Source organism: Vulpes lagopus, chromosome 12 (assembly GCF_018345385.1).
Source record: "Vulpes lagopus strain Blue_001 chromosome 12, ASM1834538v1, whole genome shotgun sequence".
NCBI classification, from domain to species: Eukaryota; Metazoa; Chordata; class Mammalia; order Carnivora; family Canidae; genus Vulpes; species Vulpes lagopus.
The window spans coordinates 7,246,667-7,266,884 of record NC_054835.1 but is presented as its reverse complement, the minus strand read 5'-3'; the positions used below and the strand labels follow the sequence as shown (position 1 = coordinate 7,266,884).

The window sequence follows — 20,218 nt, the reverse complement described above, 5'->3', positions numbered from 1 at the left end:
TAAAAAAGAGAAAAGTTTGAAGTTGATTAACATTTTTTTTTCAGAGCTGATGGTTAAAAACATCAGTGTGTATGGAGGGAAAAGCTGAGTGGCAGTACCGTAAACCGTGGGTGTTTACTGTTCTGCACACAGCACCTGAAATGTCAGAAGCACCTGGTCTACAGGCCTGCGTTCCATTTATCTCCGCTGCCTAGAAGCTTTCACTTCGTTTTATCTTGGTACCCAACTGGATTGGCTTGGGGTAATGGGACACATGCCAGGTTTGGGCCCTGCCCTCATGGGCACATAGGCCTGTATTTCAACACCAGGGTAGCTGTTTGCAGCCACTGGGGATGCGATCGTTACTAGTGGCAGCCACCTTTTCCTGCGCTCATACCCCATGCCGGCTGCTTTCACATACGTTAGCCCCAGGATTGACCCTAATTGAGGGAGGCAATGAGACAGCTAGCCCTGCGTTCAGCAACTTGCTCTGAATGCTTGGTCTCCTCTCCTGGGGCAGAGAAAGCTGCAGGAAAGAGGCCCTGGCAGGTCTGGCACAGAGCCCACCCATTTCAGGCCCCAGTGAGGCTTCCGAGAGTGTTCAGCATGAGGGGGAGCCTGCAGCAAGGAAGTTGGGGGGAAGTGCTCCAGCCGGGCAGACAGGCAGCACCTCTGGGCCTGGCACCAGCCACTCAGACCAGGCCTAGGGTGCCCATTACTCATCGTTTTCCTGGCAGTTCTGGCTACCTCCTCCTCCCAGCTGGGAATCCAGTTCCTTAGGACGGGAGATGGGATGCTGCCAAGCCCCTGCCAACACGGGGACACCTACCTGCCCTGATCCTTATCATACCAGCCATCTCACACTCCACATACCTGCCCATACCCCTCAGACCCTCAGAGTATGATCCCTTTTCCTTCCTCCTGCCCTCTTCTCTCTCTCCTATTTCCAAGCAACTCCATTTCCCCTAAAGCCCAAATACATCCCTTCCATCAACCCAGTCCTAATTCCCTAGAGTTCAACATCCTCCTGACTCCCAAGCAGAACCCACTGCCTTGGGAGTGGCCTTGACAAGTCTTGCTTCCCCCACACTTCCGTTCTCATTTGCCTTACCCACCTCGCCCCTGCCTAGAATGGCCCCATGCAGTGGAACTGATACTAACGGCACTCACTGAATCCTTACCGCTGTCCTGGAAGGCAGGCAACACTGGGTGCTCAATCCATCTCCACCTCCATCACTAAAGGAGGAGAGGCTGAGGTCAGAGAGGTGGAGTAACTGGCTGGAGGTCACACAGCTACTGAGCTGCTGATCCAGAATTTGAACCCAGGACTGCCCTCCCTGAAGTCAGTGTTCTGAACTGTCAGCTCCACATTCTCCCAAACAGCTCCAGCCAGCCTGGAGTGGGGACGATCTTTACCTCCTCCCAGCCAAACACCCCCATTCCAAGGGCAGCTTCCTCTGGCCTCCTTCACAGGAGCCACTTCTGAGTCATGATTCACAAAGCACTTTTCTTCTCAACTTAAACTCCTGAAGTCAAGGAGAACACCTCTGAAGCCTGGTACTGCAACTTGTTCCAGGCTCTGGAAAAAGAGTCAGTTCACTGGAGAGGGCATGGGTTTGGGGCCACCTCAGGCTGGCAGTTTTGGGGGGTTAGTAGGCTGGAAGCAGTGACTGGTCCCAGCCACTGAGAAGCCACAAACCCTGGAGTGCTCAAGTAAAAGCAGAAATATAGACTGAAAAACCCTGAAACCGCAAAGCAGGAGAGGCACAGAGGGGTTCATGCCAAAAGTCTCATAGACAGTAAATGGCAGAACAGGGACTCCAGCGGGGAAAGAGGCTCAGAGAAGGGAAGGGTCATGCCCAGAGTCACATGGTAAATTGGCAGAGCTGGGGCTTGAACTGAGAGTCAGGACCTAGAATTCACTCTACTGTTATATCATATTACCGACCTAACCACAAATGAGAATATATTAATTTAAATTTGCAATTCGGTCCCACCTCCTATTCGTGATTCCCTCACCTCACTCTATTTCCATACCAATCATCACCCGCTAATATACTTTACATACTTATGTCATTAGAACCTAACGTCCATGGTGCCTGGGTGGCTCAGTTGGTTGGGCATCTGACTCTTGATTTCTGCTCAGGTCATGATCTCAGGGTCGTGGGATTAGAGAGCCCTGCCCTCAGTGTGGAGTCCTCTTTTCCCTCTTCCTCTACTCCTCCCCATTATTCCCTCCTTCCTCATGCTCTCATTTTCTCTCTCTCAAATAAATAAAATCTTAAAAAAAAAAAAAAAACACACACAGCAACAACAACAACAACCTAAAGTCCACTAGATCAGGGATCTTTCATCTCTTTTGTTCCCTGGCATACTTCAAGCACTTAGAACAGTGCCTGCTTCATATAGTAAAAGCTCAGGAAATACCTGAATAAATAAATTAGTCCAACAAAATTTTATTGAACACTTACTGCAGCCAGGCTGTGAACTGCAATGGCTTTGCTTCATCCCAAATCTACCTAGACATTAATGTTCACTGAACCGTGAAACAAGTCTGACTCCAGAAAGGAGCTAGCAAACCAACCCAAAATAAGCCAAACCCATACATTTCCTTAAACCACCACTGTCAAAACTAAAACATGACACATCTCTAAAGAGAACCCAAATTTCCTGGAGGCTCCCTCTGAGAAGCACTTTCATCTCACCCCCCAAAAAGGCCCAGCAACACTTAAAGAGTCTGCAGCCCCTTTGCCCAGCCACCCACTGCCAGATTCACAACTGCCACTTTCCAAGCACTGCTTTTGCTAAACAGATCTCAGACCTGCCACAACCCAGGTGGTGAGTAGCATGGGGCACTCCGGCCCTGCCAAGCAGGGACAGCTCATTGGTACCAGGTGCTCCTCCCTGGGATGTCAGAAGAGAAGAGGGGTCCAGAAATGTCCTTGGCCTTCTGGCCCTCTCCTTAGGGCTGTCCAATACCTCCTAGTAGGAGGGTTGCTGGGTGGGCAAAATCAGAGCCACCTCTGAAAAGCGTGACGTCTGCAGACATGGAACTCCCTGGGTTCCCGCAGCAGCGCCCAGGGAGCCTCCCCTTCAGCCAGCAGGGACAGGGTGTCCAGTGATTCCCAGGTGCATCTGGGGTTCGCTGAACCAGACTGCAGAAGGCAAGACTTTGAGATTTTAATATATGGCTTTTGACCAAAGCCAAAAAGCTGTTCCAAGAAGTCCTGAGTCCATCTGTCTCGGTCCAAGGAAAAGAGCAGCAATCTCGAGAGACTGTTCCAGAGAAAAGGAAGGCATTCCAGAAGTGCTGCCCTGCTTCTGAATGGTCTTCCAGAAGAGGAAACCAAAACAGTCTCCATCAGCGCCTCCCCCCAACCAACAATCACAACAGCTACAGCAAACATTTACTGAGCTTCTACTGTGCATAACCTGCAGCAGAGGTGGGCCTGCCACTGATCCCTGTTCCACCTTCGAGCTGTGTAACCTTAGGCACCTATTGCCTTTCTGAGCCAAAGTCTCCTCGCTTGCGAAATGAAAAATAACTCGATCTACTTCATAGGATTGTGGGAGTTCACAGAGACGATGCTTAGCCCCGTGCCTGCCACACAGCAGTGCTTAGTAAGAGGCAGTGCTTGCAAAGTAAAGGACCGGCCTATACTGAGAAAAGGAAAACTATTTACGAGGTTTCTAAAAGTCCTGTAAGCCATCATCGATACATTTAGTTATTTCCTAAGCGGTTCGTTGATGCCTGGTTCTTCTCAAATAAATGTAATCCTCACAGCATCCTCGGGGTGGAAAGGCGGAGGGCAGGGCGACAGTCGTCGTGACAAAGGACGAAAACAAGGCCCCTGAAGGTCCGGGGAGGCGGCCGGCAAACACACGACAAAGGGCCCTCTCTCTGCCCTCAAACCCTCCGGAGTAGGTTCAAAACCTCGGACGCAGGGATGAAGTGGCTGGAGGCCCCCCCTAGCGGGGCAGTCGGCGCCAGGACCTTAATTTACCATTGCTAAGAGGTGGTCATCTTTTATCCCTAAAGAAAAAAAATGCACGTCAAGGCCCAGACCCTGGGGGAATAAGTCAGCGCCCCAAGACGCGGTGCTTTCAACTCGTGCTGGGTCAGGCGCCGCAGAAATAAAAGAGATGGCGGCCCCCAGTTCCGGAGCAGCAACGAGCCCCCCAGGGTTGCAAGTGGGGCATCGGGGCCCCGAGGGCACCCCGGCGCCGCCGGAGGAGGGGAGAGGGCGGCAGCGGCCGGGGGTCCTGGGCTCCGCTCACCTGGCAGCGGCGTCCTGCGCACCTGGCAGGGCCAGGCCCCATCCGGCCCGCAGCCAGGCCAGGGGAGCCCCTGCCGGGAGAGGCCCGGCCCCCCGAAGCAGCCGGCTGCGGCCCGGAACTCACCTGCCGTCGCAACCGCGCCGCCGCCGCCTGTCAGTTAAGCGCACCCACAGCCGCAAGGCGCAGGGCCGTGGGACCCGCTGACCGCGCCCCGCCTCCTCCCCCTCGGCCGCCCAATCGGGAGAGGCGGACGCCACGGCTGGGGGCGGGGCCGGCGGGCAGTGTGGGCCGGGGGCGGGGCCAGACGAGCGTGGGGCGGGGCCAGGCGGGGCCGGCGCCAGGCTCCCTGCGCTCTGACCGCACTGCTACGCGCCGGAAGCAGCCCCGGCCCGGGAACAGGGGCGCGGCGGCGGGACCGCGGGGCCGGCGCTACCATGCCGGTCACCGGCAAGAGTTTCCGGCGGCGCCGGGCCGACTCGGAGTCGGAGGAAGATGAGCAGGACTCAGAGGAGGTTCGGTGCGTTTGGGATGGGGCTTTCAAGGGGCAAGAAGAGAGAGAACCGACGGTGGGACTCCTCACCCGCGAGGCGCCTCTTTGTGAGCGGAGATTGTTGTCCCTTTCTGCAGACAAAAAAACTGAGGCTCCTAGGCTTGAGGCCCCCGCCGCAAGGCCGCACAGTTGGGAGAGGTGTCCCCAGGATGCACAGTGGATCTGACACCCAGTGGTTCTAAGCGCAGGGTCGTCTCCTGGACCATTGTGCCGGCCGTTCAGCACCTGGGCCGGGCACCCGTCGAAGCTGCCTTTTAAGTCTGGACTCCGCGGAGGGTCTCTAAGTCTGTGCGTTGCCTTTTTTCAGATTAAAACTGGAAGAGACTCGCGAGGTGCAAAACTTGAGGAAGAGGCCCAACGGGGTGAGGTGGGTACCACGAGGGGACCCGGAGGAGGAGGAGGCGGCGGCAGGCGGCGGTGGTGGCAGGGATACGCCTCCGCCTGGGTCGCCGTCACGATGACCTCAGAGCTCCTTCTCTTGACACACTGTAGGGCGTCCACTGCCCCGAAAGGAGTGCAGCGTTGTTTATAGATGTTTAATCAGGAGATGGTCTCACCTGTGTGGTCTTGAGGTTTGCTCCAGAGGTGCAGAAACGGGTTATTAACTCGTGGTTTTATTGCGCCCGATATATTAACTCATGTTTTTCTTGGACCCGATTGTGAAATGCACATTTACTGTTAGAAGTTTGGAAAATTTGGGATCCCTGGGTGGCGCAGCGGTTTAGCACTTGCCTTTGGCCCAGGGCGCGATCCTGTAGACCCGGGATCGAATCCCACATGAGGCTCCCGGTGCATGGAGCCTGCCTCTCCCTCTGCCTATGTCTCTGCCCCCCTCTCTCTCTCTCTGTGTGTGACCATCATAAATAATAAATAAAAAAAAATTTTAAAAAAAAGTTTGGAAAATTTAGAAAAGTGTAATCAGAAAAATAATCGGCACCCATACTTCTCCCATCCACAGGTAACCAGTGTTAGCATTCAATGTTCTGGCCAATCTGTTTTGTCTCTTTTGTAGAGATTGTGAGTGCTTTCCTTCTATGCTGTTTGCAACTCATTTTCACATTTCGGGCATTAACATTGTGGGTTATTTTTCCAAAAAAAAACTTTTTAGGGGCAGTATAGTATTCTGCCACGTGCATGTGCCATAATTTGTCAGTTAATCCCCTACTTAGTAAGGGCCAAAACGCAAATGATCACCAAATAAGGGTGCAATAGGTATTTTTCTACATCTGCCTTCAGCTTCATTTTGCCCAAAGGCTAATCTTAGTAATGAGGTTTCCATGCCAAGATAATGTCAAATGGCCTTGTAAGAGAGTGTACCACTTCACCCTACCCTCCCCCAACCCAGTGCTCGCTGAACTGCGTTTCATGCTTGTAGGCTTTCCCATCTGGCTTTGAGGCCCACTCCACAGATCTTGCCTTTGCTCTAATGTTGCAAACGTACAAACTTCCTAAGTGTTTTTTCTCATATCTCGGTTGTGCCATTTCTCTCTCACTCTCACTCTCTCTCACTTTTCCTTTTTTGTTTTTGCTCAGTGCTGTGGCCCTGCTGGTAGGAGAGAAGGTACAAGAAGAGACCACCCTAGTGGTAAGTTGTGGGGTCCTCCCTGGGTAATGGGAAGCTGTGGCTGCTCTCCAGTGGGTGGTTGTGTTTTTTAAAAAAGAAGGCTACTGCCAATTATATAGATGCTTCCTTCTAATTGTGTTTGCTTTCTGCAGGATGATCCCTTTCAGATGAAGACAGGTGGTATGGTGGACATGAAGAAACTGAAGGAAAGAGGCAAAGATAAGTAAGTGCAGGCATCACTGAGGTACACATTAACTTATAGGCCCTGCCTGGGTCTTTGTGACCCCAGAGAGCTGGGGCCTGCAGCAGCAGCTTTAGTGAGACATCCTGAAGTTTCCTTTGTGCTTTGTAAAGGGTATGTAGCTTAAAAACAAATGAAAGCAGAAACTTTTTTTTTAAAGATTTTATTTATTTTAGAGAGTGTGCGTGTGCACACACATGCGCTGGCAGAGGGGCAGAGGGAGAGGGAGGGAGAGAATCTCCAGAAGACTCTGCTGAGCATGCAGCCCAGCGGGGGGCTTGATCCCACAACCCTGAGATCTGGACCTGAGCCGAAATCAAGAGTTCGATGTTCAACCAACTGAGCCCTGCTGGCACCCCAAAAGCAAAAACTCTTGAAAAGTTAGCTTAGTGTGCTACAGATACTCTCCTTTCATAAAGGTGCATTGTTTAGTGTGTTTCAAATCCATGTAGAAGTTTTTTTTTTTTTTAATGTCCTAAAAAGAACATAAAAACACAATTATAAAAATAGTAGAAAAGTAAGAAATAAAAGTATCTACTCATTCCCCAGAGAAATCTCCAGAGGCCAACAGTTTTGCTTTCTTCTGTTTCTTCTCCTTACGTATCATGTATATATTTTTTCCCAACCATAAGCACTTTTTTCCCCAACCATAAGTACTTTTTTGAGCACGTTTTGCTTGTATAATATCAAATTTGGCCTCACTGAGTTGTGACTTTAAGACTGCTTCATTGCTTCTCCTTTTAGGATCAGTGAAGAGGAAGACCTCCACCTGGGGACGTCATTTTCCGCAGAAACCAACAGAAGGGATGAGGATGCCGACATGTGGGTATCAGTTTGCTGTGAGTGATTAGGGGTTGACTCCAGCCAGATAGAGTCCAAGATATTTAGTCACAGGTGACATTATCCAGAATTATCCAAAGGCAGCAAAGTTGGCCTGATACCCTACCTAGGCTTTCCTAAAAATTCATTTTTTCTTTTTTAAGATTTTTTATTTATTTCTTCATGAGAGACAGAAAGAGAGAGAGAGGCAGAGAGACACAGGCAGAGGGAGAAGCAGGCTCCATGCAGGGAGCCCGATGTGGGACTCGATCCCAGGACTCTAGGATCACGACCTGAGCCGAAGGCAGATGCTTAACCGCTGAGCCACCCAGGCATCCCCCTAAAAATTCTTTAAAAGGGTGGTTCTTGGAATTTTAGATTCCTTGACTAGTAATATTTTCCTGAACTTGTAGGAAGAAACATCGGACTTGCCCACTTTTTTGTTAACACGACTTAAACAAATGACTACATCTACCATTACCATTCTGTCTTCAATGAGCCTTACATCTATTAACATCAATAGATTGGGAGGGCATAATGTCATAATAGAGGTTAGTGCTTTAAGTTGAAAAAAATTTGCTTGATGAAAAAATTCAAGTTATTTTTCTGTATCTCATTTTTCCATGAACTGATGAAAACTTCATGGACCATCACTGCCCTGTGGGCCAGTGTTGGGGACCACTAATTTCAAAGACATTTTTTGTGAACTTCCTGCCTCTCCCTGAGGCCTGTGGCTTTCTCATTTCAGGATGAAGTATATTGAGACAGAGCTGAAAAAGAGGAAAGGGATTGTGGAACATGAAGAACAGAAAGTCAAGCCGAAGAATGCAGAGGACTGTCTCTACGAACTTCCAGAAAACATCCGTGTTTCCTCAGCAAAGAAGACCGAAGAGATGCTTTCCAACCAGATGCTGAGCGGCATCCCCGAGGTGGACCTGGGCATCGAGTACGTTTCAGACCCCTGGTCTGGCCTCTCCCCTGCCCCTAGCCCACTGAAGAACGCTCTGCTTTCCAGTTAAGGGGACTGTCTCCTTGGAAACTCACAAATAACAACTATATTTTCTCTGGCAGGCTGAGATGTTTGTGCCCACAGTGTCTCTGGAGGATTACTTGGTATTATGAGACTTAAGGGACAGTCTCCTGAAAGCAAAAGTGTGCTGTTTTGTTTCTTGAGATACAGTAGCATTATATTGGTTTCAGGTATACAACATAATGATTCGATATTTGTATACAAGTGTTTGCTTTTATTCTTTGTTCACAGCTCTTCAGTTCTATTCAGACCCTTGTATTCCTCTCTTTTATTCTAGCAGGAGCAATGTTGAAGGCTTACCTACCCCATGATCCTCCTTTTTATTTTTTGCAAAACCTCTGCTCTAACACAGGATTGTTATGGAAGAAATACGATGGTCAGAATCCTCTTTGGGTGCTGTAGGAAGCTGGAAGACATCTAGATTCCCTCCTCTTTTCTGGACTTCTAGCTTTGGTAAACTGTAGAGCACTGTGCTCCAAGAAAGTGAATCTCCTTATGCACTGGTGGGCTTCTAGCCTGACCATTAATTCTGTCTGAGGACCAAAGGTAAGGCAATCTAACACATGTGGCTCCTTTTTCCCCACAGTGCTAAAATAAAAAATATCATTTCCACGGAGGATGCCAAGGCCCGTCTGCTGGCAGAGCAGCAGAACAAGAAGAAAGACAGTGAGACATCTTTCGTGCCCACCAATATGGCCGTGAATTATGTGCAGCACAACCGATGTAAGCTCTGGGGAAGTAGCCCTGCCACATTGGTGTGAGGTCCCCTCATTCCCATACTTTGTCTGACACATTCCCTGGTCTCTTTTGATCCAGTTTATCATGAGGAGCTCAATGCCCCCGTACGGAGAAACAAAGATGAGCCCAAAGCCCGACCCTTGAGAGTGGGTGACACCGAAAAGCCAGAGCCTGAGCGTGAGTGTATCAGAGGCCTAAGAGCTGCCTGGAGCAGTCATTGGGGCCCGTGGAGGCAGGGTGGACTTTGGCTGGGGTAGAGCCTGGGCTGTGGGGCCAGGGCACCTGGGTTCCACTCTATGCTCTGGACCATGGCCATGTGCCTTCCCCTTTCCAGGCCTCGGTTTACTCATCTGTAAATGGGGATAGTAATAAAACCACACATTTGGGGTTGCTTCGAGGATTCACTGGGCTATCAAATATAATAGAGAATTAAAAAACTAGGACATTTCAATGAGCAAAAATAAATTAAAAGTTACTCACAGTTTCACCCAAAGATATGCGCTGCTAACATTTTTATGTATAACCTTCCAGACTTTAAAAAAACGTGTATAGAAACATATACTGTATACATACAATAGGATCTCATAGATTTTTACTCAGTAGTGTGCCCTGCATGTCTCTCTATGACAGTAGATAGACATTTTACTGTTGAGTGGCCATCTCATGTTCTACTGTAGGGATATACTGTAGTTCAAACTGGACTGGACAAACACTTAGGTTGTTTCTCATCTTTCCCATTTATTTATTTATTTATTTATTTATTTATTTATTTTCATCTTTCCCTTTTAAACACTGGCTGGACAAACACTTAGGTTGTTTCTCATCTTTCCTATTTATTTATTTATTTATTTATTTATTTATTTATTTATTTATTTATTTAATCTTTCCCTTTTAAACACTTTTTGCCTATATCATGTCCTTAGGCTCCAGGCCAAGAAGTCACCAAATGCTCCTCTAGAAGTGGGGTGATTTGTTCCCCCACTAGCAACATCCAGCTGTGTCCCTTTCCCTCTTGCTAACCAGCACCAGTGGGAGGAGGGGGGATGATCCTAAGGAAAAGCTGAGCAGGCTATTGTTTTCCTTTCCCTCCTACTTGGGAAATTATTTTCTGTACCATCTTGGTTGCATAGTCTTTGATTGCCAGAGTTTTGTGTTATTCACACATAGTAAGCAAGGACTTTGGTGTCACCAGACTTGGGTTCAACTCTCAACCTACTTTTGCTTTCTGAGCGACCCTGAGGAAGTCACTCTGGACAGTGATGGCAACATGCCCCTGTTCAAATTGCTGTGAAGGTTAAAAGAAGTCGTATCTCAAAGTGTTAAGCACCAGGCCTTGTACATAGCCAGACTCTCACTGCAGTGAAACACCGACTGTCTGGCCACCTAGTCTGCTGCTGATATCTGCATATGCCACCATACTGTCACTTGACTCCACCCTATGTTAATTTTCATTCACTCAATAACAAGTATTTACTGAGGCCCTACCAGGTTCCTATTTACCCAGGTAGGCACTGGGGCTCCTGTGGGGAATGAGACAGGCTTGGTCCTAGCCTAAGCAGAGCTGAAACCCATCGGTGGCTTCCAACGCGGCAAACAGCTTTTCCTCTTCCTTTGCAGGGTCCCCTCCTAACCGCAAGCGTCCTGCTAATGAGAAGGCCACTGACGACTATCACTATGAGAAGTTCAAGAAGATGAACAGACGGTACTAAGGGTGGGAGAAGGGAGAAGTTGCAGACTGGGATGTAAATAGTGCTGTCCCTCCCATACTCCCTTGATGAAATGCTTCTTGAACAGAAGTTTGCTTCTGTTCTATTTGCTAGCAGACCATTCCAAAAACAGACTCTTAGTCCTGCTGCTTACCTGCTGGATTTTTCAGGCACTGCATTTATAACCTTTTGAAACAATGTGTAGTTTCCCTATTTGGGGGCAAATTCTATTCTTGTGAGCGTTATTAAATCTTGTTTGTAAATATGTTGACTTTCTCTTAATATTGGCCCTGAGTCTGGAGGAAACAGCTGTTCAGAGTGAGATAAACTCTTTAGGTTGTGCTGCTAATTATTATATATGCAATCGTGTCTTCTACTTTCAAATACCTGGAGTTCAGAGATACATCCTTCACTGTTTATGATGGATCCACCTGACAGCAGGAAAATCTAGGATGGGATCAAAGGGACACTGATATTTTTTGACTTTTACAGTCACCTGTTTTCACTAAGAAAGACAAACAGTTTCTATCATTTTTAGGACTTAAGTATTAAATATGAAATGAATCCAACCTTCTTGTTTGTATTGTGTCTCCTTATACTAACACTAGGTAATGTGTTGTGAGCCTGGAGGTGGGGGTTGGTAGCTCAAAAGCAAAATTTGTTTACTGAGAGATTTTCTCTTTGAGTTTAAAAGACATCGGCAGGCTCCAATCAGCTGGCTGTTGGGGGCAGTGCCCCCTGTGCTTTCATTTACCTGAGCACTTACACAAGTTGAGATGAGAAAAGAGCCAGTTTGGTTGACCTTTGGGCTGATTTTTAGAGTGGATGTTGTGGTTAGAGACTTTGGCTTGGAGTCTGAGCTGAGCCCTGCTCACAGCCTATTTTGCCCTTGGACAGATCTCTTTCCCTCTGTGCTTGTTTTCTCATCTGTAAAATGGAGAGTGTTTTATTTTTCTATTTTTTCCTCCATTAGAATGCATGGTCAGTGAAGGCAGGAATCACATCTACCTCATTTTCTTAAATCCCCAAAGTCTAGTCCATAACCCAACACATGGGGAATCCTCAAAACCCTGACTGAGTGAATGAGTGTAAGTAATTTTTCTGGAGAAATCTGAGGAACACGACCTCATCGAGGTGGTGAAGGTCAGTAATAGTCATAAATCATGTTGCTGTATCATTCATATCATGTCATGAAAATAGCAGGGTACCCACATCTAGAATGTACCTCCCCAACACTGCTATCCCCAGTCTAATAATGAGAAAAACATCCCATCCCAACAGCGGGGTATCCTACAAAAAATTTGACCAGCACTCCCCCAAAACTGTCAAGGTCATCAAAACCAAGGAGGGCTTGAGAAAGTCTCAGCCAAGGAGGAGCCTAAGGAGACATGAGAACGAAATATAATGTGGTATCCTGGATGGGATCCTAGCTCAGATACAGGACATCAGGTAAAAACTTAAGGAAAAATGAACAAATTTTAGTTGTATCAATGTAGGTTCATTATTTTAAATGAATATAACATACTAGTATGTTAATAAGAGAAATTACGTGGGAGGGCATACCTCGCTGTACTGTCTTCTCAACTTTTCCATATATCTAAAATTGTTCGCAGAAAATAGGCTTACTTTTAAAATAGTGCCGCCCCCACCCCCGCGGCCTCGGGCGCTCAGGGGCTCGCCTCCCGGAAGCGGCGGAGGGCTCCGCCCCACCCCGCACAAAGATGGCGACGCGAGGAGGCCCGCCCCGCACAAAGATGGCGGCCGCGTCGGGGAGGAACCGGAAGCGCGGTCTGGCGGTAGCGCCGGTCCGCGACAGCGCCAGAACGCGCGGGGCGGCGCGGGTCCGGGCATGAAGCTGGGCCGGGCCGTGCTGGGCCTGCTGCTGCTGGCGCCGTTGGCGGTGCGGGCGGTGGAGCCCATCAGCCTGGGACTGGCCCTGGCCGGCGTCCTCACCGGCTACATCTACCCGCGCCTCTACTGCCTCTTCACGGAGTGCTGCGGCCAGAAGCGGAGCCTCAGCCGGGAGGGTAGGACGGGCGGGCGGGCGGCCGGCGGGGCCGGGCCGGGGGAGCGGGGGCCGCAGCCGGAGCGGCTCCCGGCCACGACTGGGGACGGGCCAGCGTTGGTCGGAGACCCGAGCCGGCGGGCTGCGGGCCGGGCCGCCTCCTCCGCCAAGAGTTTCGCTTCTTCCCAGCTGGGGCGGGAGGCGTGGTGGGAAGTGTCCCGGCGGCGCGGGCGGCGGCCGCAGCCAGCCCTCTCCTGCGGGGCGGGGCGGGGCGGGGCGGGGCGCGGCCTGGCGCGGCCTCCAGCCCCCCGCCCCCCGCCCCCCGCGGCTCGCCGGGTGCTCCAGCAGCTTCGCCGGCCTTGCCGGCCGCCCCACGCGCCTGTACGCTCCTCGGCTAGCTCGCGCCAGACACACAGCCACCCCCTCGCTGACTAGCTTTGTTTTTCCCAGCGCTGCAGAAGGATCTGGACAGCAAGCTCTTTGGACAGCATCTCGCAAAGAAAGTCATCTTAAATGCTGTGTCTGGCTTCATAAGCAACCCGAAGCCGAAGAAACCTCTCACCCTTTCTCTGCACGGGTGGACGGGCACGGGCAAAAATTTTGTCAGCAAGATCATCGCGGAGAATATTTACGAGGGAGGTCTGAACAGTGACTATGTCCACCTGTTTGTGGCCACGCTGCACTTTCCACATGCCTCCAACATCACCCTGTATAAGGCAAGAGCAGAATGTTGGAATCCTTCCTGGATGATGCAGGGTTGGGGGTTTCTTTGTTGTGGGGTAGGATTTGGGGATTGCGAGTTAGACTCAGTGAGCCCTGGGCAGCCCCGGTGGCACAGTGGTTTAGCGCCGCCTGCCTGCAGCCCGGGGTGTGGTCCTGGAGACCCGGGATCGAGTCCCACGTTTTGGGCTCCCTGCATGGAGCCTGCTTCTCCCTCTGCCTGTGTCTCTGCCTCTCTCTCGCTCTCTCTGAATAAATAAATAAATCTTTAAAAAAAGAAGAAAAGAATGAGTGAGCCCTGAAGACGTCTACACGTGTGGGTTCCCCTTTGAAAGGTGTGGAAGTTAGGAGGGTTTGACATGTATGGGGCGATTATACCATCCAGGCTCTGCGGTGGTTGCTGAAAACGGCCCGGTATGATTCTCAGTTCAGTAAGTGGGGTTAGAGGTGGATGTCATTACGTCCAACCTAAGGAGCATCACATTTCACTCAGTGTGTAAAAGAGGACACATTTCTAGAAAGGCCTAAGGTTGTTTAGCTGAAGTGTTACAAACTGCTTTTACGGCTTAACTCACTGATTAATAACCTGGACTTTGGCGGCAGACACACCTGGTTGTGAGTCCTAACTCTCCCACCTGCCACCTTTGTCATCTTGGGACTGAAGAAGCCTGGTGTGCACACAGGATATGTATTAACATCGCCATTTTAATGAGAAGGACCAGCAATTCAGTGACACGGCATCACTATGATATCCACACAGCACAGGAATTATAATCAACGTGGGGCTTTGGAGTCAGGCAGGGCAGGGTTCGGATCCCAGCTCTACCACGTACTAATTTTGTAATCTTAGGCAAGATGATGAAGCTCTGTACCTCAGTCTCCTTATCAATAAAATGGGTATGATAACATGCGCTGCATGGAGTTGTGAGGAACCAAGGAGCTTGTGTGTGTAAAGTTCTTAGTACAGTGCCGAGCATGCAGTGAGCCTTCCGTAAACAAGGCCATTGTGGAAACAGTTGTAGCATTGACGCTTATGCCAGTTGTTTCCATTGTACTTGCTGAGAACTTTGTGTTGGCTTTTCCCCTTTGTCACTCAAGGACCAGTTACAATTGTGGATACGTAGCAACGTGAGCGCCTGTGCCAGATCCATCTTCATATTCGATGAGATGGACAAGATGCATGCCGGCCTCATAGATGCCATCAAACCTTTCCTAGACTATTATGATCATGTGGATGGGGTTTCCTACCAGAAAGCCATCTTCATATTTCTCAGGTAAGGTCCGGGCCGGGACATGATTGAAGAACCCTGAGCCCAAGTCCGTGGGCTTCAGAACGAAGCCCAGTCCTCACTCACCGGCATTCTGTTGCAGCAATGCTGGAGCAGAAAGGATCACAGACGTGGCTTTGGATTTCTGGAGGAGTGGAAAGCAGAGGGAAGAGATCCGGCTCAAAGACATGGAGCCGGCCTTGTCCGTGTCGGCCTTTAATAACAAGAACAGTAAGTGCCCGCTTTTACTAACCTCTCTCATTCATGACTGTCACTAAGCTGTAGATCATTGGCATCACCGTAGCCCGGGAGCTGGCTAGAAATGCCACTTCTCAGTCCCTTCTTCAGACGTACTGAGGCAGAATTTCTTGGAAGAATTTGTGTTAAGCTCCAAGTGGCTTTTATATACCCTAAAGTTTAGAAAGTGCTGTTCTAAAGAAAGAGGGATGTTCTTGATTACCAAGGTCTTAAAAACTAGTTCCTTGTTTTCTTTAGCTATATCCTATTTCTTTGTGGAAGAAAAGCAGGCAGCTGAGCAAAGAAGGGCTGCTGTAGTTGTGCCTCCAAAAGAGAGGACCTCTCAGGTCCCTTTCTTTTCTGTGTTGCCCAGGAACTGAGGTTCTGTGCACAAGAATAACAGCCAAGCAGTGGATGGGCCCTTGTTCTGCACTGGACACCATGTAGAACGTTCTACCTGCAGATATCCTCTGATCTCCACAATAACTTTGTGGGGTAGAAACTGTCACTGTCCCCAAGGAAACTGAGGCCCAGAGGGAGCCACTTGCCCTAGGCCGCCCGGCCTGTTTGGTGTCTTTGATCCCAGAGCCTGAGCCTTTCACTGCCAAACTCCTGGTTTTCCCAGTGAACTCACACACCTTTGACCTTGAACCCTTAGAGAGAGGAAGACCCCACAATGCAGAATGATTCACCAGGTTACCTGGGAGCCATGTGGGCTGTTACCATTAAAGTCTGCTTTGTTCAGTTTCCTTCATGAGCTTAGAAAACAAAAATTCTCCTTTGAAATAAGGAATTTATGTTATTGCAGAAATACGTGAACAGTATGGGGTTTTTGTTTGTTTGTTTGTTTTGTTTGTTTTGTTTTGTTTTATTCATGAGAGACACAGAGAGAGAGAGAATGGCAGAGACACAGGCAGAGGGAGAGGCAGGCTCCATGCAGGGAGCCCGATGTGGGACTCGATCCCGGGTCCCCAGGATCAGGCCCTGGGCCGAAGACAGCGCTAAACCGCTGAGCCACCCAGGCTGCCCAGTATGGAGTGTTTTGTATCTGTTTGTGTAGCTGGAGTATTTACTATGAAAGCCAGGATATTTTGTAACCTGTTGGATGGTTTCCTGGCATGCAAGCAGTATGAACACATGCACTAGAAACCTTAGCCTAAATGCTGCAGCAAGATGAGGCCAGTTGCCTAGAACCCATGTGCTGGGAGGTTTCAGAGGGTTCCAGAGAATAAGCTTCAGAATTGACGGACCTGGCCATTTCTGATTGTGGCCTCAGGCAGATGGCTGAACTCATTCATTCATTCATTCCACAGATGTTTATTGAGCCCCTACTAGGTAACAGGCACTAGTCCAGCTGGGGACATCACAGTGAACAAAAGCAAATCCTTATCCTCAAGGAGTTTATATCCTAATGGTAATAAATAAGGAAGGAAGTGGGTCGGATGATGAGATATGTGTATCTATGTAGAGATAGAGATATGTTTTCCTCTCCACCCCCAATAGGTAAAAAGTAAGTCAATAAAGAGGGCTTGAGGGTGCTGGACTGAGGATGGGCTACAGTTTTAAATAGAGTGGTCAGGAATGGCTCACTGTGAGGGTGACATTTGACCTGATCCAAGGATGAGGGTGTGAGCCATGTGGATACCACAGGGAACAGCATTCCATCAGAGGGAACAGCACATGCAGGGCCCTGAGGTGGGGGTATGCCCAGGATTCCTGTGGGGGTCCAGGAGGAACAAAGGAGAAGAGGGGGTCAGATAAGAGGTGAGACTTGCACTGGCAGTACTGGTCATGGAAGGCCCAGAGAGCCATTGAGAGGCTTTGGGTTTGACTCCTAATGGAGGAGGGAGCCCCTAGAGTGTTTTGAGCAAACAGTGACATGACCAGGCTTGGTTTTAAGTGAACAGACTGAAGGCAGCAGAGGCAGGGACACAGGCAGGAGCTGTCCGACAGTGTAGAGGAGAGATGCTGGTGGCCTGGCCCCTTGTGCCAGCAGTGGGATCGGGCGACATGGTGTGATGAGGATGCGTTTCGAAAGGAGAAACATTTAGAAGGTGCCGTCACATTTCCTGAAGGATCAGTGTGGTAATGAGAGAGCACCGAATCAGGGATCCGGCTTGCTCAGTGGAAAGGGTGGCACTGCCATTTCAGGGGACAGACTATGGATTTGCAAGTTTGTGGGGCCAGATGGGAGATGGAGACAGTTGTGAACGGTGAGCGAGGCACCCCTGTAGAGATGCAGGGCAGATGTTTGGCTGTTCAGTGGGGTTCCCCAGGGGTGCTCAGCTAAGGGTACAGATTGGGGAGCGGTCGTCCATAGGTGATTTCTCAAGAGACTGAGATCCTTGTCCTGCCAGAGCACTTCCCGTGGTGCTGTTCTGGCCGTGTGGGCTCTGCGCGGAGGTCACCTTCTCAGCTGGGCCTTGGCTGCCCACCCTGGCCAAGTAGCCTGTCCTCCTTGCCCACTCGCCCCATTTCAGTGCTCACAGCCCCGGTCACTATCTGAAATTGTGAACCGGCTTATCAGGGTGTGAATCCCTGAGGGCAGCATCCATGTCTGCCTGGCTCCGTGCTCTCTCCCCAGGGTGTAGGGCTTGCCTTGCCTGACACAGCAGGCCTTCAGGAAATGAGCTGTCCCACTTGTGAGCCACTAGCTTTGTTCTTTCCCATGGCCATACTCCACCCCATCCAGGCAGTGAGATCTTTATTGAGCACCAGTTCCATGCAAAGCACTGCTAAGAAAGGAGAGAGTATGTTTTGGTTGTGATTTATAAAAAGAAATACGTATTAGCTCTTTGTCACCATTTCTGGTACAATTCTCCTAAAACACTCAGAATTTCCTAAGTAACAAGAGCCATAAAGATGTCTTGATATTTATAACAAACTTGTTAACCAAACCTGAGTTTGTGTAAATAAGAGGACTTTGGGGAAGCATCTAAGGGGCATGCTCCGGTTTCCAGGGGAACCAAGCATTGTACCTGGAGGGTTGGAACTTTCAGCGCCATCCCGTGACCCCTGGGGACAGGCCAGGGGCTGGAGGTGGAATCAGTCACCAGTGGCAATCAGTGATTTGATCAGACATGCCTATGTAACGAAGCTTCCATAAATATCCAAAAGAATGGAGGTTCAGAGAGCTTCCAGATTGAACGCATGGAGGGTGGCAGAGAGTGGTCCCCTGGGAGGGGGCATAGAAGCTTCACATCCTCTCTGCATTCCCTGCCCTCTGCGTCTCTTCCATCTTGCTGCCGTCCTTCCATCTGGGTGATGGGCTTTTACTGAACTGAATTGTAGCACACCCAGCTGGTATTGGAGAATTGCTTGAAGGTGTGAAAAAAAAAAAAAAACCCTCCACATGTCAGAATTGGTGTCAGAATGAGACCAGAATTAAGGCACCAGAGTTAAGCAGCAAAGCAGAACAGAAACTGTTCCAAGTGTGGAAGTGCTGGGTGTGATCCAGCAGCAGGTGTGCTATTGTCAGGAGGGAGCGTGTGCTGGGTCCCCCCCGGGAATCCAGGAGGGAATGTGACTGGGTCAGTGGGTGGGTGCACATAGAGCCAGCACTCATCCCTGGTGAAAACACACAGCAAAGTCTGTACCCTGTGGCCGCACCAGAGTGCTGTGTTCACACAGTATGGTGCTGAGGGTTCTAGTTCTCAGTTTCTCAATGCCCCATGTGGTTTGGATGTGCTGTGTTTTGCACGTGCGGGCAGCAGTGCTGGTTTCTGCCCTGTTGCTGATCCAGCTGCCAAAAGTCCAGTGAGTCTGGGTTCCCCAAGTAAAGGAGTGGCTAGTCCCTCCCTGGGGACTCCCTTCTCCTTGAGCTTTCTCTGAAACCCTGCCAGCCTGGAGACCTGGTCCCCTCCGTACTGCCCTCCGCCTCTGCTTGTTCCCAGCAGCCTGGGTTCATTTGTCTCTCTCCCGCTTCAGATCTGTAGGGCCATCCAAGAAGCCTCCCCTGAGCCCAAGGCATAAGGAAAGTGCCATGTCACCTGTGCTTTACTCTCCTGAAGGCATCACAGTTTGATTGTGCCCATGGACAGGTCCCAGGTTACTTCTGTTTCATTGGATCGTGGGCCCCACCTCCGGGTCTGGCACCTAGTGGATGTGTGAGGGATGGATGGGTGGGTAGGTGGACAATGGATGAACAGCCCCTTTTTCTTTTTCCCAGGTGGCTTCTGGCATAGCAGCCTAATTGACCGAAATCTCATTGATTATTTTGTTCCCTTCCTCCCCCTGGAATATAAACACCTAAAAATGTGCATCAGAGTTGAAATGCAGTCCCGAGGCTTTGATATTGATGAGGACATTGTCACCAAAGTGGCCGACGAGATGACATTTTTCCCCAAAGAGGAGAGAGTTTTCTCTGACAAAGGCTGCAAAACCGTGTTCACCAAGTTAGATTACTACTACGATGACTGACACGGCACTGGAGTTGCTTCAAGTTGGAACACTCTGCTCTTTTCCTATATCTCCCCCAGCTTCATACACTGGAAGAGGACTAAAGTGAATGCTTCCTGTGGGACAGGACAGGCATTGCCCCAGGCAGTGTTCATCCAGCAGAGCCTTGCCAGTGTCCTACCCTACAGATCATGGACTTTGAAAGAGCCCCCAGAGCGTTCAGAAGAGGAAGCAGCTCCCAATCCACTCGGCCCAGGGCTCATGATTTTTTAAAAATCATGTTTTAATCTCAAGTGTTTCTGTTTCAAGGAAGGACGTCTAAGTTTTATTGAAAATGTGGTAACTTTATTTAAAATGGTTTTTAACATTATGAGAAACTTTTCAGGCTCTACATTGCTGGCTTTGTGTGTGTTTTTTTTAAGTTCCTGTCACCATATCATCTAATGTTTTGTCTTTACTGCAAAAAAGCACAAGCCTGGGTCCTTGGCATGTAGTCCCTAAGATGGCATAACCGGGGACCAAGGCTGGAGCAGTGGTCAGACCTGTCACGGGATGACCATCGCGAGCAAGGGGCAAGGAAGTGTTTAGATAAAAGGACAAGTGTATAAGAGAACACTCAGGCAAGTCACAGATAAGCCCTTTCCAACATTCCAATCTCAGTAACATTGTGAACTATGGGAATGAT

At 49.7% G+C, this 20,218-nt stretch overlaps 3 protein-coding genes across 12 annotated transcripts in view; 2 read left to right on the top strand and 1 right to left on the bottom strand.

The window, feature by feature from the left end:
• Positions 1 to 4,459, bottom strand: part of USP20 (ubiquitin specific peptidase 20) — a 43,022-nt gene extending 38,563 nt beyond the window's left edge. For 2 of the 10 annotated variants that reach the window (XM_041726404.1, XM_041726405.1), the window contains exon 1: positions 4,381 to 4,451. The gene's annotated coding sequence lies outside the window, so the exon portion shown is untranslated. Of the gene's footprint in view, positions 1 to 2,800; positions 3,634 to 4,257 lie in introns of those variants that run through there. The other 8 variants (XM_041726403.1, XM_041726410.1, XM_041726409.1 and 5 more) reach the window with 7 other exon arrangements.
• A 148-nt stretch (positions 4,460 to 4,607) lies between these two features.
• Positions 4,608 to 11,474, top strand: C12H9orf78 (chromosome 12 C9orf78 homolog). Its single transcript, XM_041726438.1, has 9 exons — positions 4,608 to 4,774; positions 5,115 to 5,174; positions 6,341 to 6,392; positions 6,524 to 6,594; positions 7,357 to 7,434; positions 8,180 to 8,377; positions 9,048 to 9,184; positions 9,278 to 9,376; positions 10,817 to 11,474. Exons 1-9 carry the CDS (start codon positions 4,692 to 4,694, stop codon positions 10,906 to 10,908), a joined length of 870 nt encoding a protein of 289 aa, XP_041582372.1. The 5' UTR covers positions 4,608 to 4,691; the 3' UTR covers positions 10,909 to 11,474.
• A 1,184-nt stretch (positions 11,475 to 12,658) lies between these two features.
• TOR1A (torsin family 1 member A) lies at positions 12,659 to 19,924 on the top strand. The gene is made up of 5 exons (XM_041726436.1): positions 12,659 to 12,932; positions 13,361 to 13,626; positions 14,729 to 14,904; positions 15,002 to 15,129; positions 19,304 to 19,924. The coding sequence occupies exons 1-5, from the start codon at positions 12,755 to 12,757 to the stop codon at positions 19,552 to 19,554; spliced, it is 999 nt and encodes a 332-aa protein (XP_041582370.1). The 5' UTR covers positions 12,659 to 12,754; the 3' UTR covers positions 19,555 to 19,924.
• Positions 19,925 to 20,218: the final 294 nt, after the last annotated feature.

Coding starts and splice junctions, on each gene's coding strand:
- C12H9orf78 (XM_041726438.1), top strand. CDS start 4,692: ATGCCGGTCACCGGCAAGAGTTTCCGGCGGCGCCGGGCCGACTCGGAG. Junction 5,175..6,340: donor AAGAGGCCCAACGGGGTGAG/GTGGGTACCACG, acceptor GTTTTTGCTCAG/TGCTGTGGCCCTGCTGGTAG. Junction 9,185..9,277: donor TTATGTGCAGCACAACCGAT/GTAAGCTCTGGG, acceptor CTTTTGATCCAG/TTTATCATGAGGAGCTCAAT.
- TOR1A (XM_041726436.1), top strand. CDS start 12,755: ATGAAGCTGGGCCGGGCCGTGCTGGGCCTGCTGCTGCTGGCGCCGTTG. Junction 13,627..14,728: donor CCAACATCACCCTGTATAAG/GCAAGAGCAGAA, acceptor TTGTCACTCAAG/GACCAGTTACAATTGTGGAT. Junction 14,905..15,001: donor GCCATCTTCATATTTCTCAG/GTAAGGTCCGGG, acceptor ATTCTGTTGCAG/CAATGCTGGAGCAGAAAGGA.